The sequence below is a fragment of the Oncorhynchus mykiss genome, chromosome 15 (assembly GCF_013265735.2).
Source record: "Oncorhynchus mykiss isolate Arlee chromosome 15, USDA_OmykA_1.1, whole genome shotgun sequence".
NCBI classification, from domain to species: domain Eukaryota; kingdom Metazoa; phylum Chordata; class Actinopteri; order Salmoniformes; family Salmonidae; genus Oncorhynchus; species Oncorhynchus mykiss.
The window spans coordinates 4,903,400-4,927,426 of NC_048579.1; the positions used below are offsets into that span (position 1 = coordinate 4,903,400).

The window sequence follows — 24,027 nt, forward strand, 5'->3', positions numbered from 1 at the left end:
ACACAGTGCCAGAGGCAGCAAAATGCCTTGGCATTCTCCTGATTCCATGATGTCATGCACACATTCAATGCACACAGTGCCCGAGGCAGCAAAATGCCTTGGCATTCTCCTGATTCCATGATGTCATGCACACATTCAATGCACACAGTGCCCGAGGCAGCAAATCAAAAACATCACTGCACCTCCTCCATATTTGACTGTAGGGAAGGTGTTCTTTCTTTGAAGGCTTCATTTTATTATCTGTAAACATAGAGCTGGTGATTCTATGATTTACCAAATTATATTTTGAAAGAGGAAGTGAAGTACTTTAAGAATACTTTAAGAATATTTGGTTTCAGTCTCCATCTCCATCTCCTCCATCTCCATCTCCATCTCCTCCATCTCCTCCATCTCCATCTCCATCTCCATCTCCATTTCCCTCTCCTCCATCTCCATCTCCTCCATCTCCATCTCCACTAACTGAAGCTAATTTGTATGATTTTTTTCCCTAATAATAGTGAAAATTTAGATCTGTACAGAAAGACTCATGTGAAGGCCAAATTACAGGCCTGGTTTTCATAGCTGATTTTTGAAAAGGCTTTTGATAAAGTATGACTGGAGTTTATATAGAAATACCTAGAATATTTCAATTTTGGGGAATTTCTTAAAAATGGGTTAAAAAAAGTTCTGTATACTAACCCTAGGTGTAAAATATACTAACCCTAGGTGTAAAATATAAAATAATAGCCACATCTCAGAAGGTTTTAAACTGTCTAGAGGAGTAAAACAAGGTTGTCCACTATCGTCATATATATTTATTATTGCCATTGAAATGTTAGCTGTTTAAAATTAGATCCAACAATAAATATTTAGTCATTAGAAATCAGTGGTTTAAAAACAAAGGTTTCAATGTCCACTGATGATTCATGTTTTCTTTTAAATTCACAATCTGAATCCCTCCACAGCCTCATAGAGGATCTAGATACTTTTCCTAACCTCTCTGGATTAAAACCAAATTATGATCAGTGTACTATATTACGTGCTAATTTTACATTACCGTGCAGTTTACCAATAAAATGGTCTGACGGAGATGTGGACATAGTCGGTATTCATATCCTGAAAGAAAGAAATGATCTCACTCCAATACATTTTGATAGAAAGTTAGCAAAAATAGACAAGATCTTGCTACCATGGAAAGGAAAATATCTGTCTATTTGTGGAAAAATCACCCTGATTAACTCTTTAGTCATATCAGAGTTTACCTATTTGCTTATGGTTTTGCCTACAGCTAGTGACCTGATTGTTAAATTATATGAACAAAAATATTACAATTGATTTGGAATGGCAAGCCAGACAAAATGAAAAGGGCCTATTTATATAACGAATATGAATTCAGAGGGCAGAAATGATTAAATATTAAAGCATTGGACCTCTCACTAAAGGCATCAGTCATGCAAAAGTTATACCTTAAATCCAAACTGGTTCTCTAGTCAATTGGTAGGAATGTCTCACCCCATGTTCAATAAGGGCCTTTTTCCCTTTATTCACATTACAACCACTCACTTTCGGTTGTTTGAAAATAAAATAATCTCCAAAATATCCTTATTTTTTAAACAAGCCTTAGAAAGTTGGTTGCAATTTCAGTTTAATCCTGAAAAGACAGAACAAATAATACAACAAATAGTGTGGTTAAACTCAAATATAGTAATTGATTAAAAAAACGTATTTTTTGATGAAATGTTTTACAAAAAAGGTATCATTTTAGTGAATGATATCATAAATAGGACTGGTGGAGTTATGTCACACATGCAGCTAACACAGACACATGGAAATATCTGCTCTACCCAAAATTACAACCAACTAATTGCAGCATTACCACAAAAATGGAAGAGTCAAGTAGAAGGGGAACAAAGTAAGGAACTTGTTTGTCGGCCCTGTATTAAAGAGCATAAATGGTTAAAGAAAAGTGTGATAAATAAAAACATAAACCAATTTAATTGAAGGACCAAAAAACTGACAGCTGTGACATATAAATTGCAAAATAGTTGGGAAGAGATTTTCGATGTACCCATTCCATGGCACATGGTTTATGAAATGACACACAAAACAACGTCAATTTAAATTACTATACAAAATATAGGGGATACAATCTTCCCAGCTCTGCAGATTTTGCTGTGAGGAGGCAGAGTCATTAGATCATTTATTTCGGTACTGTCCATGTGTTGCTCGTTTTTGTTCATAGAACTAATGCTGCAGTTGAGAGATAGATGGGAGGGGTTGAATGGAGCTGAAGGGACTGGATGGTGTTCAGAGATAGATGGGAGGGGTTGAATGGAGCTGAAGGGACTGGATGGTGTTAAGAGATAGATGGGAGGGGTTGAATGGAGCTGAAGGGACCGGATGGTGTTGAGAGATAGATGGGAGGGGTTGAATGGAGCTGAAGGGACTGGATGGTGTTAAGAGATAGATGGGAGGGGTTGAATGGAGCTGAAGGGACTGGATGGTGTTCAGAGATAGATGGGAGGGGTTGAATGGAGCTGAAGGGACTGGATGGTGTTGAGAGAAAGATGGGAGGGGTTGAATGGAGCTGAAGGGACTGGATGGTGTTAAGAGATAGATGGGAGGGGTTGAATGGAGCTGAAGGGACTGGATGGTGTTCAGAGATAGATGGGAGGGGTTGAATGGAGCTGAAGGGACTGGATGGTGTTGAGAGAAAGATGGGAGGGGTTGAATGGAGCTGAAGGGACTGGATGGTGTTCAGAGATAGATGGGAGGGGTTGAATGGAGCTGAAGGGACTGGATGGTGTTAAGAGATAGATGGGAGGGGTTGAATGGAGCTGAAGGGACTGGATGGTGTTAAGAGATAGATGGGAGGGGTTGAATGGAGCTGAAGGGACCGGATGGTGTTGAGAGATAGATGGGAGGGGTTGAATGGAGCTGAAGGGACTGGATGGTGTTAAGAGATAGATGGGAGGGGTTGAATGGAGCTGAAGGGACTGGATGGTGTTAAGAGATAGATGGGAGGGGTTGAATGGAGCTGAAGGGACTGGATGGTGTTAAGAGATAGATGGGAGGGGTTTAATGGAGCTGAAGGGACTGGATGGTGTTGAGAGACAGATGGGAGGGGTTGAATGGAGCTGAAGGGTGGGACTGGATGGTGTTGAGAGATAGATGGGAGGGGTTGAATGGAGCTGAAGGGTGGGACTGGATGGTGTTGAGAGATAGATGGGAGGGGTTGAATGGAGCTGAAGGGTGGGACTGGATGATGTTAAGAGATAGATGGGAGGGGTTGAATGGAGCTGAAGGGTGGGACTAATAACAAGATAACCAATGTAGAACATACGGGTCTGTAAAATGTATAAAGGTTCAGAAATGTTGCAAAATAACACAGTTATAAATAGAAATCAAACTGGATGGACATCAGAAATAGAGGAAGGACTAAAAACAAACAAAATATAACAATTGTAAAATAGATTGTGTCTGTAAAATGTGTGTAATATGTATAATCTGAAGGTAGAAGTCTAAGTGTTATTGTTTATTAGTTTACTCTAATTGGGGGAGGGGTGGTAGGGTTTGTGGGGAATAATAAAGGTATATTCTTTGAAAAGTATGTATATTTATATAGGTACAGTGGGGCAAAAAAGTATTTAGTCAGCCACCAATTGTGCAAGTTCTCCCACTTAAAAAGATGAGAGAGGCGTGTAATTTTCATAGGTACACAGTCATGGTACCAGTACTTGCTTTTTTTTCACCAGTTGTATGTCCTTGAACCTATTTGATTAAAAAAAATTGCACTTAGAAAAAGTTGTAAGGATAAGTTACAACCTGCAGTACCCCTGGTCTGCCTTCAACTTTAGATACTCAATGAGAGGGGGCAGCACTGAGCTAGCCTGCAACGTCACTTCCTAGAGTGGCTCAAACTGCAGTGCGCATGCAATATTTCCAGATACTCCTCCATAATGCAAGATGGCGACAGGCTAAAACAACACTTTCTGATCTTCAAATGCGCCTCTGAGCCTTCACACAGGAAACAATGAGCCTTCACACAGGAAACAATGAGCCTCCACATAGGAAACAATGAGCCTTCACACAGGAAACAATGATCCTTCACACAGGAAACAATGAGCCTCCACATAGGAAACAATGAGCCTTCACACAGGAAACAATGAGCCTTCACACAGGAAACAATGAGCCTCCACATAGGAAACAATGAGCCTTCACACAGGAAACAATGAGCCTTCACATAGGAAACAATGAGCCTTCACACAGGAAACAATGAGCCTTCACACAGGAAACAATGAGCCTCCACATAGGAAACAATGAGCCTTCACACAGGAAACAATGAGCCTTCACACAGGAAACAATGAGCCTTCACACAGGAAACAATGAGCCTCCACATAGGAAACAATGAGCCTTCACACAGGAAACAATGAGCCTTCACACAGGAAACAATGAGCCTCCACATAGGAAACAATGAGCCTTCACACAGGAAACAATGAGCCTTCACATAGGAAACAATGAGCCTTCACACAGGAAACAATGAGCCTCCACATAGGAAACAATGAGCCTTCACACAGGAAACAATGAGCCTCCACATAGGAAACAATGAGCCTTCACACAGGAAACAATGAGCCTCCACACAGGAAACAATGAGCCTTCACACAGGAAACAATGAGCCTCCACATAGGAAACAATGAGCCTTCACATAGGAAACAATGAGCCTTCACACAGGAAACAATGGGCCTTCACATAGGAAACAATTATTCTTGACACAGGAATCAATGAGCCTTCACACAGGAATCAATGAGCCTTCACATAGGAAACAATGAGCCTTCACATAGGAAACAATGAGCCTTCACACAGGAAACAATGAGCTTTCACATAGGAAACAATGAGCCTTCACACAGGAATCAATGAGCCTTCACATAGGAAACAATGAGCTTTCACACAGGAAACAATGAGCTTTCACATAGGAAACAATGAGCTTTCACATAGGAATCAATGAGCCTTCACATAGGAAACAATGAGCCTTCACACAGGAATCAATGAGCCTTCACATAGGAAACAATGAGCTTTCACATAGGAAACAATGAGCCTTCACATAGGAAACAATGGGGGGGGATGTCATCAATTGCTTGGTCCATTCTTTTTTACAGTCCTTGGAACAGACGGTGGATGAGTGAGTGAGAGGAGATTTGGATTTTTTTTTTTAAATGGTAGTTTTAACGTCCTCTAATTACCAGTGTATTTGTGCGTCTGCTTCCATCCTGCAGCATTGTTTGGATATTCTATACTATATAGTTCTAGTATTCCCGCTTCTATTCTTCTCACAACTCACAAACCAACTCTTTGTTTTCAGTTGGGAAACTTTCCGAGTAGCATTCCCCACATGTCCAGGTCTTTCCAGAAATCCTAGTTGGGACTGTTCTGTGTTTCCTGCTTATTTCCCTCCTGATTCTGGGAATCCAACTACCAGGATTTCTGTGAAAGCCCAGAACGTTGCAACCCGACATGGCCCATACAAATGTCATACTCTTTGTTTTAATTTCTTCACCTTTAATCTCCAATGAACTGTTACTGTTGTAAAAGGAGCATAAGAAACCGAACAGATTGACAGAGGAGATGAAAGTCGGATAAAAGCCTGTAAGCTGTTGTGCAGATTTAAAAAAAAAAACACAATGAGTTACGTCTCTTCAGATTACAAGTGTTTAAAGTAGAGGATTACATCTCCTTCAATAATACATGTCCCAAATGGTACCCTATTCCCTATATAGTGCACACCTTTTGACCAGGGCCCTACGGCACCCTATTCCCTACATAGTGCACTAGTTTTGACCAGAGCCAATAGTAAAAATGGTGTCGTTTGGGACAGTAACGATAGTAGAGAAGCAGAACAAATGTATCTTCATCTGTCTTTCTGATCCCAGCTCCACAAACACATATGTGTCCTATCTGGAGACCCCAATGTACTGATAATCCAACACCAATGCTCAAAGCATAACATAACACACATGTTCCTAGCCTGTGTAACAGTCTGTCTGTCTCTTACCTCTCCTTTAGCCTGGGTAACAGTCTGTCTCCTACCTCTCCGTTAGCCTGGGTACCAGTCTGTTTGTCTCCTACCTCTCCGTTAGCCTGGGTAACAGTCTGTTTGTCTCCTACCTCTCCGTTAGCCTGGGTACCAGTCTGTTTGTCTCCTACCTCTCCGTTAGCCTGGGTAACAGTCTGTTTGTCTCCTACCTCTCCGTTAGCCTGGGTACCAGTCTGTTTGTCTCCTACCTCTCCGTTAGCCTGGGTACCGGTCTGTTTGTCTCCTACCTCTCCGTTAGCCTGGGTAACAGTCTGTTTGTCTCCTACCTCTCCGTTAGCCTGGGTACCAGTCTGTTTGTCTCCTACCTCTCCGTTAGCCTGGGTACCAGTCTGTTTGTCTCCTACCTCTCCGTTAGCCTGGGTAACAGTCTGTTTGTCTCCTACCTCTCCGTTAGCCTGGGTAACAGTCTGTTTGTCTCTTACCTCTCCGTTAGCCTGGGTACCAGTCGGTTTGTCTCCTACCTCTCCGTTAGCCTGGGTAACAGTCTGTTTGTCTCCTACCTCTCCGTTAGCCTGGGTAACAGTCTGTTTGTCTCCTACCTCTCCGTTAGCCTGGGTACCAGTCTGTTTGTCTCCTACCTCTCCGTTAGCCTGGGTAACAGTCTGTCTGTCTCTTACCTCTCCGTTAGCCTGGGTAACAGTCTGTCTCCTACCTCTCCGTTAGCCTGGGTACCAGTCTGTTTGTCTCCTACCTCTCCGTTAGCCTGGGTAACAGTCTGTTTGTCTCCTACCTCTCCGTTAGCCTGGGTAACAGTCTGTTTGTCTCCTACCTCTCCGTTAGCCTGGGTACCAGTCTGTTTGGCTCCTACCTCTCCGTTAGCCAATCTTTGTTTATAGGTCAATGGTGAAGTTGTTACCTGAGTAGAAGGTGAAGTGTTCTCATCAATGTTCTCATCAATGTTCTCATCAATGTTCTCAGCACATATCAGTTCTCATCTTCTAGCTTTTAGAACTGCTACAGTACACGTGTTCAGAAGCTATAAGCTACGCTACTGCTGCTATGCAATATTAAAGTGCAGGACAATGACCATTCACTCTTCTCCTTCTCACTGACCTTCCTTATCCTCCACCTCATCCTCCTTCTCTCCTCCTCTTCTTCCTCTCACTGCCCTTCCCTGACCTCCTCCTCATCCTCCGTCTCTCTCTCCTCCTCTTCTTCCTCTCACTGCCCTTCCCTGACCTCCTCCTCATCCTCCGTCTCTCTCTCCTCCTCTTCTTCCTCACACTGACCTTCCCTGACCTCATCCTCCCTCTCTCTCCTCCTCTTCTTCCTCCCACTGCCCTTCCCTGACCTCCTCCTCATCCTCCATCTCTCTCTCCTCCTCTTCTTCCGCACACTGCCCTTCCCTGACCTCATCCTCCCTCTCTCTCCTCCTCTTCTCCCTCTTTTATCCTTTATCCTTGCTGTCCTCCTCCACCCCATTATTATAGTAACAGATTGGCTCTGGGCCACATGCAAAGGCTGCTACCCTGACCTTAGAGGATTAGTTTAGAGTCCAGTTGAGGCAGCTGAGGGGAGGACGACTCATAATAATGGCAGGAACGGAGTGAATGGAATGGCATCAAACACATATGAACCAAATGTTCTACTAGACCGGCTAGTAGAAAATTTGCCAAACTAGCCAGGCTAGTAGAACATTTGCCAAACTAGCCAGGCTAGTAGAACATTTGCCAAACTAACCAGGCTAGTAGAACATTTGCCAAACCAGCCGGGCTAGTAGAACATTTGCCAAACTAGCTGGGCTAGTAGAACATTTGCCAAACTAGCCGGGCTAGTAGAACATTTGAACATATCAAACTAGCCAGGCTAGTAGAACTTATCAAACTAGCGAGGCTAGTAGAACATATCAAACTAGCCGGGCTAGTAGAACATGTGTAACCCTAGTAACCCTAGTAACCCTAGTAACCCTAGTAACTCTAGTAACCCTAGTAACCCTAGTAACTCTAGTAACCCTAGGCCTGGGCTAGATCCTACACCCTCAGAGATACTGTGGAGTCAGGCCTGGGCTAGATCCTACACCCTCAGAGAGACTGTGGCGTCAGGCCTGGGCTAGATCCTACACCCTCAGAGAGACTGTGGAGTCTCGATGACCGTACAACAGATTGGTGTCTCACCTCTGACCTTTGCTTACTGATACTTATTCACATGCACATGCTAACACAATCACACATCTGGATTCACACGCAGACTTACAGCCCGTACATAATAATAGATTATATCATAGAGGTCAGACAGAAATACCAGTATTTACAGTCGTGGCCTAAAGTTTTAAGAATGACACAAATATTAATTTCCACAAAGTTTGCTGCTTCAGTGTCTTTAGATATTTTTGTCAGATGTTACTATGGAATACTGAAGTATAATTACAAGCATTTCATACGTGTCAAAGGCTTTTATTGACAATTACACGAAGTTGATGGAAAGAGTCAATATTTGCAGTGTTGACCCTTCTTTTTCAAGACCTCTGCAATCCGCCCTGGCATGCTGTCATTTAACTTCTGGGCCACATCCTGACTGATGGCAGCCCATTCTTGCATAATTAATGCTTGGAGTTTGTCAGAATTTGTGGGGGTTTTGTTTGTCCACCTGCCTCTTGAGGATTGACCACAAGCTTTAATGGGATTAAGGTCTGGGGAGTTTCCTGGTTATGGACCCAAAATATCAATGTTATGTTCCCCGAGCCACTTAGTTATCACTTTTGCCTTATGGCAAGGTGCCCCATCATGCTGGAAAAGGCATTGTTCATCACCAAACTGTTCCTGGATGGTTGGGAGAAGTTGCTCTCGGAGTGTGTTGGTCCCATTCTTTATTCATGGCTGTGTTGTTAGGCAAAAATCTGAGTGAGCCCACTCCCTTGTCTGAGAAGCAACCCCACACATGAATGGTCTCAGGATGCTTTACTGTTGGCATGACACAGGACTGATGGTAGCGCTCACCTTGTCTTCTCCGGACAAGCTTTTTTACGGATGCCCCAAACAATAGGAAAGGGGATTCATCAGAGAAAATGACTTTACCCCAGTCCTCAGCAGTCCAATCCCTGTACCTTTTGCGGAATATCAGTCTGTCCTGATGTTTTTCCTGGAGAGAAGTGGCTTCTTTGCTGCCCTTCTTGACACCAGGCCATCCTCCAAAAGTTTTTGCCTCACTGTGTGTGCAGATGCACTCACACTTGCCTGCTGCCATTCCTGAGCAAGCTCTGTTCTGGTGGTGCTCCGATCCCGCATTTGAATCAACTTTAGGAGACAGTCCTGGCGCTTGCTGGACTTTCTTGGGCTCCCTGAAGCCTTCTTCACAACAACTGAACCGCTCTCCTTGAAGTTCTTGATGATCCGATAAATGTTTGATTTAGGTGCAATCTGGCAGCAATATCCTTGCCTGTGAAGCCCTTTTGTGCAAAGCAATGACGGCATGTGTTTCCTTGCAGGTAACCATGGTTGACAGAGGAAGTTCCAAGCACCACCCTCCTCTTGAAGCTTCCAGTCTGTTATTTGAACTCAATCAGCATGATAGAAAGATTTCCAGCCTCGTTCTCGTCAACACTCACACCTGTGTTAACGAGAGAATCACTGACATGATGTTAGCTGGTCCTTTTGTGGCAGGGCTGAAATGCAGTGGAAATGTTTTTTGGGGTTTTCAGTTAATTTGCATGGCAAAGAGGGACTTTGCAATTAATTGCAATTCATCTGATCACTCTTCATAACATTCTGGAGTACATGCAAATTGCCACCATACAAACTGAGGCAGCAGACTTTGTGAAAATTAATATTTGTGTCATTCTGAAAACTTTTGGCCACAACTGTACACACACACACACACACACACACACACACACACACACACACACACACACACACACACACACACACACACACACACACACACACACACACACACACACACACACACACACACACACACACACACACACACACACACACACACACACACACACACCTCCACTCACAACTCCACCTACTCACAGAGATGTCTGGTAAACGGTGTACTGTATATGTCGCTGCCTGGCGTTCGTCCCAGGGGTCTGTGAGTGCTGAACACAGACATCCTCAGGTGGCCCTATTAACCTTTCCTTAACTGAATGGGAGGTGCAGAGAAGATCAAGTACTCACGTCCAGTCGCCTCTGACCGAGCCTCATTTGCGCTCGCGCGTGTGTGTTGGTGGTAGATGTGTGGGTGAGGTGGATGGCGTGATGTAGTCAGTACTCAGGTTTAATCTCCTGGAAAAGAGGACGACCCCACCACATCCCCTGTCGCCTGACCAAGATGTGACCTGGAAATGCCCTGTTGGCAGCCTCCCAGCTCCCCTACCTCGCTCAAAGGGCTTGGGCTGAGTCCCAAATAGCACCCTGTTCCCAGGGTACAATGCACCATTGACCAGAAATCTCCATTTAAGGAATAGAGAGCCATTTGGGACGCACTCGGGTCTAATGCTGCTACTGAACAGTCCAGAGGTGTATGGAATGAAGAACAAATTGAAAAGCTACAAAAGATTTTGGGGTAATTAACCTCACTCCTGACAACAGGAGACTAAATGAATCTTCAACTTTAACTAGTAGTCCGAGCAAGTCTCTCTCTCTCTCTCTATCTCTCTCTCTCTCTCTCTCTCTGTCTCTCTCTCTCTCTCTCCAAGTAGTCCAAGCAAGTCTCTCTCTCTCTCTCTCTCTCTCTCTCTCTCTCTCTCTCTCTCTCTCTCTCTCTGTCTCTCTCTCTCTCTCTCGCGCTCTCCAAGTAGTCCGAGCAAGTCTCTCTCTCTCTCTCTCTCTCTCTCTCTCTCTCTCTCTCTCTCCCCTAGTAGTCCGAGCAAGTCTCTCTCTCTCTCTGCTTCTCTTAGTCTCTTTCTGTTCATTAGTATCTCTGTCTCTCTCTCTCCCTCTCTCTCTCTCTCTCTCCCTCTGTCTCTCTCTCTCCCTCTCTCTCTCTCTCTCTCTCTCCCTCTAACCATCCTGTCACCACTGACAGTTTGGCCGTCACTAACGGTTACGACCCGTTACACGGGAGTACAACCCCTCCACCCCATCCCCTTTCTGCAACCGTTTATACCTCTCCTTCTTCTCCTTCTCTCATCCCTCCATGCATCTGTCTCCTTCTCTCATCCCTCCATCCATCTGTCTCCTTCTCTCATCCCTCCATCCATCTGTCTCCTTCTCTCATCCCTCCATCCATCTGTCTCCCGATGGAGAAGTAGAGGAAGAGAAATGTCCTGGTCTTCTGAGGAGTTTGACACAGGAGGCTATTGATTGGCTATTGATTGGCTATTGGTTGGCTATTGATTGGCTATTGGTTGGCTATTGATTGGCTATTGGTTGGCTATTGATTGGCTATTGGTTGGCTATTGGTTGGCTGTTGGTTGGCTATTGATTGGCTATTGATTGGCTATTGGTTGGCTATTGATTGGCTATTGGTTGGCTGTTGGTTGGCTATTGATTGGCTATTGGTTGGCTTTTGGTTGGCTATTGATTGGCTATTGGTTGGCTATTGGTTGGCTATTGGTTGGCTATTGACCCTCTCAGGTCAGTATGCGTCCAGCGACCTAACTGATAGGTTATGACCTGTCAGTTATAAAGCGAGTGATGGCCAGGAAACCGCTGGTCTGTACCGCCTCTCAGTGTGTGCGTGTGTGTGTGCGTGTGTGTGTGTGTGTGTTTAGTGTGTGTTGTGGTTGGTTGGTTGCATTCAAACTCCTTTGAACTGAGGAAGGAGAGAACACAATGCTCCTTTGACATACCTGTGAGTGAATTTGTACGTCTCATGAAACGGAAATTGTAACGATGAGTAGAAATCCACTTAGCTTAATTACTGTTTTCTGGCACATTCATTTTCATTTTTATTTTGTGTGTATAGCCAGACTCCTTTTTTACTGTGCTCTGATTGATGACCGAACAGCAAGCTTGACTAGTTTATAAAAGATGTCGAACTGAATAAATGCGATGTCCTATATCCCTGTGCCATTCATAAATCATGCTACCTACCAAAACCATTCATAAATCATACTACTGAGTTATGTGTCCGCGGTACCACATCGGGACAAGTCAACCAAAATATCTTGTTTGTATTTTCCTAGGATCTGAAGCCCATGTCGACACAACTTGCCAGACAGTGACGTTACAGTGTGTGACGCGCTAGTAGCCTAACGAATCGCATCGGCGAGAGAGCCGTTAGTTCGGGACCCTAATACTGTTATGCACATTTTTTGGGGAGGCAATTATCTAAAGATAAATTATGAAAAAAAATGTGATGAAGATTTGTGAATCCTCCTCACTGCAGGAACAATAGGTAGTGGAGACCTCTGGTCCAAAACATGATAAAAGAATACAGATTAAATCGTTTTAAAAGGTAATGATATTTATATGGTATTTTCAGAGATATTGATCTAGTTCCTCTGATCTAATCAAAGTGTTGACAGTGGAGAAGTTAACTGCTGGTTTCTGTGTAGCAAAGTCCATGATTTAACACCTGTTTCATTCTTCAATTAGACCTTTATTGCAGGAAGATGAGAAAATGGAAGCTTGAAGCTCGTGGTCGTCAGCAGACTCTTACAAGATTCTTCTAGAAGAAAACTGTGGGTCAGTTGCTACACACTTAAAACAATTAAAAACAAAAAATGACACACTGCAATTCACAAAGAGAGTTGCAAACACTTTGACAAACATATTTATACTGAGAAGAAGTGCTGTTTTGAATGAAAATGTGCCATAAATCGTTTTACTCATAGAGTATGGGATTTTACTTCATATTATTTTGTCCAACCAGGGAAATAGAGAAATCAATCAGTGTGAATTTGTATTTTTTAGAGCAGGAAGTTGAGCCTCGGCAGTCTGTCTCCACAGCCACAGAGACAGCCAGACCAACAGAACCAGCCAGACCAACAGAGACAGCCAGACCAACAGAGACAGCCAGACCAACAGAACCAGCCAGACCAACAGAACCAGCCAGACCAACAGAACCAGCCAGACCAACAGAACCAGCCAGACCAACAGAATCAGCCAGACCAACAGAGACAGCCAGACCAACAGAGACAGCCAGACCAACAGAACCAGCCAGACCAACAGAACCAGCCAGACCAACAGAACCACCCAGACCAACAGAGCATACAGACAGAGCCATACAGACAGAGGCAGCCATACATACAGACTGAGCCATACAGACTGAGCCATACAGACTGAGCCATACAGACAGAGCCATACAGACAGAGCCATACAGACAGAGCCATACAGACAGAGGCAGCCATACATACAGACTGAGCCATACAGACAGAGCCATACAGACAGAGCCATACATACAGAGGCAGCCATATAGACTGAGCCATACAGACAGAGCCATACAGACAGAGCCATACAGACAGAGCCATACAGACAGAGCCATACAGACAGAGCCCATACAGACAGAGCCATACAGACAGAGCCATACAGACAGAGCCATACAGACAGAGCCATACAGACAGAGCCATACAGACAGAGCCATACAGACATAGTTTCCAGTTGTAATGTCACATGAACACGTACAGTGAAACGCCTTTCTTGCGAACTCAAAACCCAACAATGCACTAATCGATAACAATGTAATGCTAGAAGAAGAAAAAAAAAACATGAGAAATAAGAAGAAAAATGAAGAACACAATAAGTAAGTTCATACAGCAGGAAATCAAATCCCCTAAAAACAGGCAGGTTCCTGGTTCCTTCATCAGCAGCCCTCCCTTTGCTGCAGGAACACTTTCCAGTCATCACACACCTGCTTGGGTACGTGCTCTGCCCTTTCAAAAGTGTAGGATAAAAGAATTAAGGATGGAAAAGGAAAGCCCTGCTTCAAACGTGTGGATCAATGAGAGACGTTTCTTATTCAAGGCAGATAGGCTTGTCGTGGTCAATATATGTTGAAGGGAAGGGAATGTTCTACCTTGCTTTGTAGAATACGTAATTGATTACACAAGTCAAACTAGCAGAGCTCTTTCAACCAATCCCCCTCCACCTATTTCAAACGGAGTGCATATAAAGACCATGCTTCATCAACTGTACAAAAGGGAACATTTCTGAAACAGCTGAGACAAACAGTACCCGAACGGCAGAAGACGTAGGGGATACCAACATCATTGTCAAATGCATTGAAGTTATTGTTGAGGTAACCTTGAGACAGGTTTGGAAATGTCTTAAGTCTCTGCAGTTATTTATCTTCATTTAACTAGGCAAGTCAGTTAAGAACAAATTCTTATTTTCAATGACGGCCTAGTGGGTTAACTGCCTTGTTCAGGGGCAGAACGACAGATTTGTACCTTGTCAGCTCAGGGATTTGAACTTGCAACCTTCCGGTTACTAGTCCAACGCTCTAACCACTAGGCTACCCTACTGCCCCGGTTAGGGTCTACACTACAAATAGAACTCGATGCTGGAAGCAGTCCAATTAGCATGCCATACAAGGTGGCTCTAAATTGGTAAAGCTGTAAGAGCTGTTATCCCCAAGAACAGAAGAAGAAGAGGCCTTAAAGGACAAAGAGGTTATCCCCAAGAACAGAAGAAGAAGAGGCCTTAAAGGACAAAGAGGTTATCCCCAAGAACAGAAGAAGAAGAGGCCTTAAAGGACAAAGAGGTTATCCCCAAGAACAGAAGAAGAAGAGGCCTTAAAGGACAAAGAGGTTATCCCCAAGAACAGAAGAAGAAGAGGCCTTAAAGGACAAAGAGGTTATCCCCAAGAACAGAAGAAGAAGAGGCCTTAATGGACAAGAGAGTCTATTACAAGAAAGTCAATTAGCCTATCAGAAGCTTCTAAAGCCATTTCATAATTGTCTTGAATTTCCCAAGCTGTTTAAAGGCATAGTCAATTTAGTGTATGTAAACTTCTGACCCGCTGGAATTGTGATACAGTGAATTATAAGTGAAATAATCTGTCTGTAAACAATTGTTGGAAAAATTACTTGTGTCATGCAGAAAGTAGATGTCCTAACCGACTTGCCAAAACTATAGTTTGTTAACAAGAAATTTATGGAGTGGTTGAAAAACAAGTTTTAATGACTCCAACCTAAGTGTATGTAAACTTCCGACTTCAGCTGTAGTAACAGTGGAAGAGATTTCTAAAGCTTGGCCCGTGAGGATAGGTCTGGAATACACAATGCTATCATAGTAAAGAGGAATGTTATGCTGTCCAGAGGTATAGGCAATATCTGCCCTAACCCTTGTCTATTGCAGAGAAGCCATGGGCAATGGTAAACACAGTGGAATGATAACAAGCTAGATTTTTGGTGGCTTTGCTGGCTGGGATGTTGTCAAGGTGCTTAGTGATCAGGGATCATGGATCACTACTGGTAAAGGAGGATCAGGGATCACTACTGGTATAGGATCAGGGATCACTACTGGTATAGGATCAGGGATCACTACTGGAAGAGGAGGATCAGGGATCACTACTGGTAGAGGAGGATCAGGGATCACTACTGGTATAGGATCAGGGATCACTACTGGAAGAGGAGGATCAGGGATCACTACTGGTATAGGATCAGGGATCACTACTGGAAGAGGAGGATCAGGGATCACTACTGGTAGAGGAGGATCAGGGATCACTACTGGTATAGGATCAGGGATCACTACTGGTAGAGGAGGATCAGGGATCACTACTGGAAGAGGAGGATCAGGGATCACTACTGGTAGAGGAGGATCAGGGATCACTACTGGTAGAGGAGGATCAGGGATCACTACTGGTATAGGATCAGGGATCACTACTGGAAGAGGAGGATCAGGGATCACTACTGGTAGAGGAGGATCAGGGATCACTACTGGTATAGGATCAGGGATCACTACTGGAAGAGGAGGATCAGGGATCACTACTGGTAGAGGAGGATCAGGGATCACTACTGGTATAGGATCAGGGATCACTACTGGTAGAGGAGGATCAGGGATCACTACTGGTAGAGGAGGATCAGGGATCACTACTGGTATAGGGTCAGGGATCACTACTGGTAGAGGAGGATCAGGGCTCACTACTGGTGGAGGAGGATCAGGGATCACTACCGGTAGAGGCTCAGGGATCACCCAAGATCGGGGATCACCCATGCATGCAAACACCAGGGTTTCCGTTAGCCGGTAACAGACGGCTTTCTGCCAATAAAATAAATAATAATCCAATTAATAAAATTGCTCAGGCCAATTGTCAGGGAGACGAAAGAAATCCCAGAGCAAAATATTGCTTTTTAGACTATTCAATGAATTCAAAATACCAGTTCATGTAAATACATTTGACCATAATTAATGGAATTAAATTAGCAAGTGTTTATTTCCGTTTGTTTGTCCAAGGTTTAGATGGGTTTGGGACAAGGCCAGAGACATTTACAGTCTAGACCTCAAATTAATCACCATTAGAGTAGACCAGAGACATTTACAGTATGGTCATACACAAACTGTAATCAGAGTCCCAAATGGCACCCTACTCCCTATATAGTGCACTACTTTAGACCAGAACCCTATGGCACCCTATTCCCTATATAGTGCACTAATTTAGACCAGAGCCCTATGGCACCCTATTCCCTACATAGTGCACTACTTTAGACCAGAGCCCTATGGCACCCTATTCCCTATATGGTGCACTACTTTAGACCAGAGCCCTATTCCCTATATAGAGCACTACTTTAGACCAGAGCCCTATGGCACCCTATTCCCTATATATAGTGCACTACTTTAGACCAGAACCCTATGGCACCCTATTCCCTGTATGGTGCACTACTTTAGACCAGAACCCTACTCCCTATATAGTGCACTACTTTAGACAGGAGCCCTATGGCACCCTACTCCCTATATAGTGCGTTCCATACATCATTGTATATAGTGCAACTTGTAACGCAGTGTCTTCTCCAGAAAAATGTATCTTCAAATTAGGATGCTTTCGTTGCCATACGAATCCATCATAAACATGGTTTGCATGAGTTAAAATCTACATAACATCTTTGACAGGCAACTTTCCATATTCCACACACTGAAAAAACTGTCTTTGGTCACATCCCAAATGGAACACTATACTGTATATAGCCCTATGGCTATGCCAAGTAGTGCACTATATAGGGAATAGGGTGCTATTTGGGACATATCTATCATAATAATGTTTTTTTTTAATGTTTTTTATGTTACCCCTTTTCCTCCCCAATTTCGTGGTATCCAATTATTTTAGTAGCTACTATCTTGTCTCATCGCTACAACTCCCGTACGGGCTCGGGAGAGACGAAGGTTGAAAGTCATGCGTCCTCCGATACACAACCCAACCAAGCCGCACTGCTTCTTAACACAGCGCACATCCAACCCGGAAGCTAGCCGCACCAATGTGTCGGAGGAAACACCGTGCACCTGGCAACCTTGGTTAGCACGCACTGCGCCCGGCCCGCCACAGGAGTCGCTGGTGCGCGATGAGACAAGGATATCCCTACCGGCCAAGCCCTCCCTAACCCGGACGACGCTAGACCAAATATGCGTCGCCCCATGGACCTCCTGTTCGCGGCCGGTTGCGATAGAGCCTGGGCGCGAACCCAGAGTCTCTGGTGGCACAGCTGGCGCTGCAGTACAGCACCCTTAACTACGGCGCCACCCGGGAGGCCCTAATAATGGTTCATTGGCTTAACATTGTGCTCTGGTCCAAGGCTACGTACCAAAATAGCACCGTGTCCCTTTTAGAAAGATCACTACTTTTGACCAGAGCCCTATTCACTACATAGTGCACTACTTTTGACCAGAGGCCTAATGGGAAACATGTCCCGACATAGGGAATAGGGTGCCATTTGAGACACATTTATGAGCCGTAATGAACATCCCTCAGCTACACTGAGCCACACCTAGCTCCTGCCTGCTTCAGTGACTCATCTTAGGAGTATCTCGTTTCCTGCCTGCTTCAGCGACTCATCTTGGGAGCATCTCCTCTCCTGCCTGCTTCAGTGACTCATCTCGGGAGCATCTCGTCTCCTGCCTGCTTCAGCGACTCATCTCGGGAGTATCTCGTCTCCTGCCTGCTTCAGTGACTCACCTCGGGAGTATCTCGTCTCCTGCCTTCTTCAGCGACTCATCTCGGGAGCATCTCCTCTCCTGCCTGCTTCAGCGACTCATCTCGGGAGTATCTCGTCTCCTGCCTGCTTCAGTGACTCATCTCGGGAGTATCTCGTCTACTGCCTGCTTCAGCGACTTATCTAGGGAGTATCTCGTCTCCTGCGTGCTTCAGTGACTCTTCTCAGGAGTATCTTGTCTCCTGCCTGCTTCAGTGACTCATCTTGGGAGTATCCCCTCTCCTGCCTGCTTCAGTGACCCATCTCGGGAGTATCTCCTCTCCTGCCTGCTTCAGTGACTCATCTCGGGAGTATCTCCTCTCCTGCCTGCTTCAGTGACGCACCTCAGGAGTATCTCATCTCCTTCCTGCTTCAGTGACTCATCTCAGGAGTATCTCCTCTCCTGCCTGCTTCAGTGACTCTTCTCAGGAGTATCTTGTCTCCTGCCTGCTTTAGCGACTCATCTCGGGAGTATCTCCTCTCCTGCCTGCTTCAGTGACTCATCTCGGGAGTATCCCCTCTCCTGCCTGCTTCAGTGACTCACCTCGGGAGTATCTCGTCTCCTGCCTGCTTCAGTGACTCATCTCGGGAGTATCTCCTCTCCTGCCTGCTTCAGTGACTCATCTCGGGAGTATCTCCTCTCCTGCCTGCTTCAGTGACTCATCTTGTGAGTATCTCCTCTCCTGCCTGCTTCAGTGACTCACCTCATGAGAACCTCCTTTCCAGTGGAATATCAATCTAACCTCAAAGGTATTACTGAGAGAAGGTCACCTATTAAAACAACATGTCTCCTCTTTTCACATTCTGACAAGGAATTTGCGACACATAGCGGATGCCAAACTGAAGATGTGAAGTGTACATGAAAAGAGAAGCTATCTAACACATAATTTCCAATCCACGGAAAAGGCCACAATGATTTTTTTGGCTCCTGCGCAGCAATTACCTCAACACTCCCGATTCGACTAATCAAGTCGATGGTCTGAGAGAGGATGACGCGTTGCCTCAGTGAGCAGACGACCCCTGGATGACAGCTAAACAAACACAGTGAGCGTTGACAGTGACCTCGCGATGAGATGACAGCAAAGTAAACAAACACAGTGAGCATTGACAGAGAGACGAAGAGAAACACCTTTTTGTTTAGAGAGGATTACCATAAGACTGCAGTTAGACTGAACCCCTGACACACTGACATTGTCCGTCTGTATTGTGAATAAACTCTTATCCTTCCCTCCTAAAATATCCATACACTACAGTCTACACAACCTGCTACTAGCCTTTCACTAATGGAAGACTAGGTACTATCTAATGAAAGACTAGGTACTATCTAATGAAAGACTAGGTACTGTCTAATGAAAGACTAGGTACTGTCTAATGAAAGACTAGGTACTATCTAATGAAAGACTAGGTACTCTCTAATGAAAGACTAGGTACTGTCTAATGAAATCAAATCAACTTTTATTGGTCACATACACATGGTTAGCAGATGTTAATGCAAGTGTAGTGAAATCCTTGAGCTTCTAGTTCCAACAGTGTAGTAATATCTAACAAGTGATCTAACAAATTCACAATGACTACCTGTCACGCCTTGGTCGTAGTATATTATGTTTGTCTTCATTTATTTGGTCAGGCCAGGGTGTGACATGGGTTTTTGTGGTGCGTTTTTGTCTTAGGGTTTTGTGGGGTGTCTAGCATAGTCTATGGCTGCCTGAGGCGGTTCTCAATCAATCATTTATTTGGTCAGGCCAGGGATGTCAGTCTGCATGGAGCAGCCAGGGATGCCAGTCTGCATGGAGCAGCCAGAGCTGTCAGTCTACATGGAGAAGCCAGATCCGTCAGTCTGCCAGACTCTTCCAGATCTGCCAGTCAGCCAGACTCTTCCAGAGCTGCCAGTCTGCATGGAGCAGCCAGAGCTGCCAGTCTGCATGGAGCAGCCAGAGCTGTCAGTCTGCATGGAGCAGCCAGAGCTGTCAGTCTGCATGGAGCAGCCAGGGATGTCAGTCTGCATGGAGCAGCCAGGGCTGCCAGTCTGCATGGAGCAGCCAGAGCTGTCAGTCTACATGGAGAAGCCAGGTCCGTCAGTCTGCCAGGATCCGCCAGTCAGCCAGACTCTTCCAGATCTGCCAGTCAGCCAGTCTCTTCTAGATCCGCCAGTCAGACAGGATCTGCCGGATCCAACTACCTGCCTGGGCTTCCTCTCAGTGCCGGGCTTCCTCTCAGTCCCGGGCTTCCCCTCAGTGCCGGGCTTCCCCTCAGTGCCGGGCTTCCCCTCAGTGCCGGGCTTCCCCTCAGTGCCGAGCTTCCCCTCAGTCCCGAGCTGCCCCTCAGTCCAGTGGGGTTCTGGGTGAGGACTAATAGGCCATGGTCGGCGGCGAGGGTAGACTATCCTAGGACGCGAGGGGGAGGAACTAAGACACTGATAGAGTGGGGTCCACGTCCCGCGCCGGAGCCGCCACCATGGACAGACGCCCACCTGGACCCTCCCTATTGTTTTGACGGGTTCTATCACGCCTTGGTAGTAGTATGTTATGTTTTTCTTCATTTATTTGGTCAGGCCAGGGTGTGACATGGGTTTTTGTGGTGCGTTTTTGTCTTAGGGTTTTGTGGGGTGTCTAGCATAGTCTATGGCTGCCTGAGGCGGTTCTCAATCAGAGTCAGGTATTTCTCGTTGTCTCTGATTGGGAACCATATTTAGGTAGCCTGGGTTTCACTGTGTGTTTCGTGGGTGATTGTTCCTGTCTCTGTGTTAGTTGTCACAAGAGAGGCTGCATAGGTTTTTAGATGCGTTACGTTTGTTGGTTTGTATTTTGTTCGTTTGTTCTTCTTCATTAAAGAACATGAGTAACCACCACGCTGCATTTTGGTCCGCTCCTCTTTCAACAGACGAACGCCGTTACAGAATCACCCACCACACCAGGACCAAGCAGCGTGGTGACAGGTAGCGACAGCAGAAGCAACAAAGAGAGGAATGGACATGGGAGGATGAATTGTTCGGAGAAGGACCCTGGGATTAGCCTGGAGAATATCGCCGCCCCAAAGAAGAACTGGAGGCGGCGAGAGCTGAGAGGCGTTGGTATGAGAAGCAACAGCGGCAGCAGGAGCAACAATATCGGGACTACACTACTTGGGAGGAAATAGACAGGTGGGCGGTCGACCCAGGGAGAGTGCCAACTACCTAATACACACAAATGTAAAGGAATGAATAAGAATATGTACATGTAAATATGTGGATGAGTGACGGCCGAACGACACAGGCAAGATGCAGTAGATGGTATAAAATACAGAATATACATATGAGATGAGTAATGTAGGATATGTAGACATTATATAAAGTGCTGTTATTTAAAGTGACTAGTGATATAGTTGAAGTCTGAAGTTTACATAGACTTAGGTTGGAGTCATTAAAACTCGTTTTTCAACCACTCCATACATTTCTTGTTAAACAAACTATAGTTTTGGCAAGTCGGTTAGGACATCTACTTTGTGCATGACACAAGTCATTTTTCCAACAATTGTTTACAGACAAATTATTTCACTTATAATTCACTGTATCACAATTCCAGTGGGTCAGAAGTTTACATACACTAAGTTGATGGTGCCTTTAAATGACTTGAAAAATGGCAGAAAATGGCTTTAGAAGCTTCTGATAGGCTAATCGACAACATTTGAGTATATTGGAGGTGTACCTGTGGATGTATTTCAAGGCCTCCCTTCAAACTCAGTGCCTCTTTGCTTGACATCATGGGAAAATCAAAAGAAATCAGCGAAGACCTCAGAAAACAATTGTCTAGTCTGGTTCATCCTTGGGAGCAATTTCCAAACGCCTGAAGGAACCACGTTCATCTGTACAAACAATAGTATGCAAGTATAAACACCATGGGACCACGCAGCCGTCATACCGCTCAGGAAGGAGACGCGTTCTGTCTCCTAGAGACGAACGTACTTTAGTGCGAAAAGCGCTAATCAATCCCAGAACAACAGCAAAGGACCTTGTGAAGATGCTGGAGGAAACGGGTACAAAAGTATCTATATCCTCAGTAAAACGAGTCCTATATCGACATAACCTGAAAGGCCGCTCAGCAAGGAAGAAGCCATTGCTCCAAAACCACCATAAAAAAGCCAGACTACGGTTTGCAACTGCACATGGGGACAAAGATTGTACTTTTTGGAGAAATGTCCTCTGGTCTGATGAATCAAAAAATAGAACTGTTAGGCCATAACGACCATCGTTATGGTTGGAGGAAAAATTTGAGAGGCTTGCAAGCCGAAGAACACCATCCCAACTGTGAAGCACGTGGTTGGCAGCATCATGTTGTGGGGGTGCTTTGCTGCAGGAGGGACTGATGCACTTCACAAAATAGATGGCATCAAGAGGGAGGAAAATTATGTGGATATATTGAAGCAACATCTCAAGACATCAGTCAGGAAGTTAAAGCTTGGTCGCAAATGGGTCTTCCAAATGGACAATGACCCCAAGCATACTTCCAAAGTTGTGGATAAATGGCTTAAGGACAACAAAGTCAAGGTATTGGAGTGGCCATCACAAAGCCCTGACCTCTATCCTATAGAACATTTGTGGTCAGAACTGAAAAAGCGTGTGTGAGCAAGGAGGCCGACAAACCTGACTTTGCTACTCCAGCTCTGTCAGGAGGAAAGGGCCTTGTGGAAGGCTACCTGAAACGTTTGACCAAAGTTCAACATTTTAAAGGCAATGCTACCAAATACTAATTGAATGAATGTAAACTTCTGACCCACTGAGAATGTGATGAAAGAAATAAAAGCTGAAATAAATAATTCTCTCTACTATTATTCTGACATTTCACATTCTTAAAATAAAGTGGTGATCCTAACGGACCTTTAACAGGGAATTTTTACTGGGATTAAATGTCAGGAATGGTGAAAAACTAAATGTCACATCATCCCATTACTGATTATATTATCACCTGGACCTTTCATATCATCCCATTACTGATTATATTATCACCTGGACCTTTCACATCATCCCATTACTGATTATATTATCACCTGGACCTTTCATATCATCCCATTACTGATTATATTATCACCTGGACCTTTCATATCATCCCATTACTGATTATATTATCACCTGGACCTTTCACATCATCCCATTACTGATTATATTGTCACCTGGACCTTTCACATCATCCCATTACTGATTATATTATCACCTGGACCTTTCATATCATCCCATTACTGATTATATTATCACCTGGACCTTTCACATCATCCCATTACTGATTATATTATCACCTGGACCTTTCACATCATCCCATTACTGATTATATTATCACCTGGACCTTTCACATCATCCCATTACTGATTATATTATCACCTGGACCTTTCACATCATCCCATTACTGATTATATTATCACCTGGACCTTTCACATCATCCCATTGTTAAAGCTTATATTTTAACGCTTTCTGTTTTGACACTCAGATATGTGTGTGTGTGTGTGTGTGTGTGTGTGTGTGTGTGGAAGTAGCTCAACAGTATCCATACAACTCCACTCCTGAGCCTTCCGTCCTTCCTTCCTTCCTTCCTTCCTTCCTTCCTTCCTTCCTTCCTTCCTTCCTTCCTTCCTTCCTTCCTTCCTTCCTTCCTTCCTTCCTTCCTTCCTTTCTTCCGGCAGTACAGTACTATGTGTGTGAGTGTGTGTGTGTGTGTGTGTGTGTGTGTGTGTGTGTGTACGGTAAACTGTGTGTGTGTGTGTGTGTGTTTGTGTGTGTGTGTGTGTGTGTGAGTGTGCGCTGCGCTGTGTGTGTACGGTAAACTGTGTGTGTGTGTGTGAGTGTGCGCTGCGCTGTGTGTGTACGGTAAACTGTGTGTGAGTGTGCGCTGCGCTGTGTGTGTACGGTAAGCTGTGTGTGTTTGTGTGTTGTCTGGAAGTGTAAGGTTCTCCGTTACATATGCTGTGTGGG

The 24,027-nt window shown here is 44.7% G+C and overlaps 1 protein-coding gene across 1 annotated transcript in view; it reads right to left on the bottom strand.

Annotated features, from left to right (window-relative positions):
• Positions 1 to 24,027, bottom strand: part of LOC110490882 (potassium voltage-gated channel subfamily B member 2-like) — a 109,579-nt gene that overhangs the window by 9,317 nt on the left and 76,235 nt on the right. The window contains exons 4-5 of the mRNA XM_036945597.1: positions 6,762 to 6,894; positions 6,084 to 6,660 (exon numbers count right to left, since the gene is read on the bottom strand). Coding sequence (XP_036801492.1) covers positions 6,084 to 6,660; positions 6,762 to 6,894 — 710 coding nt within the window. The remainder of the gene's footprint in view (positions 1 to 6,083; positions 6,661 to 6,761; positions 6,895 to 24,027) is intronic.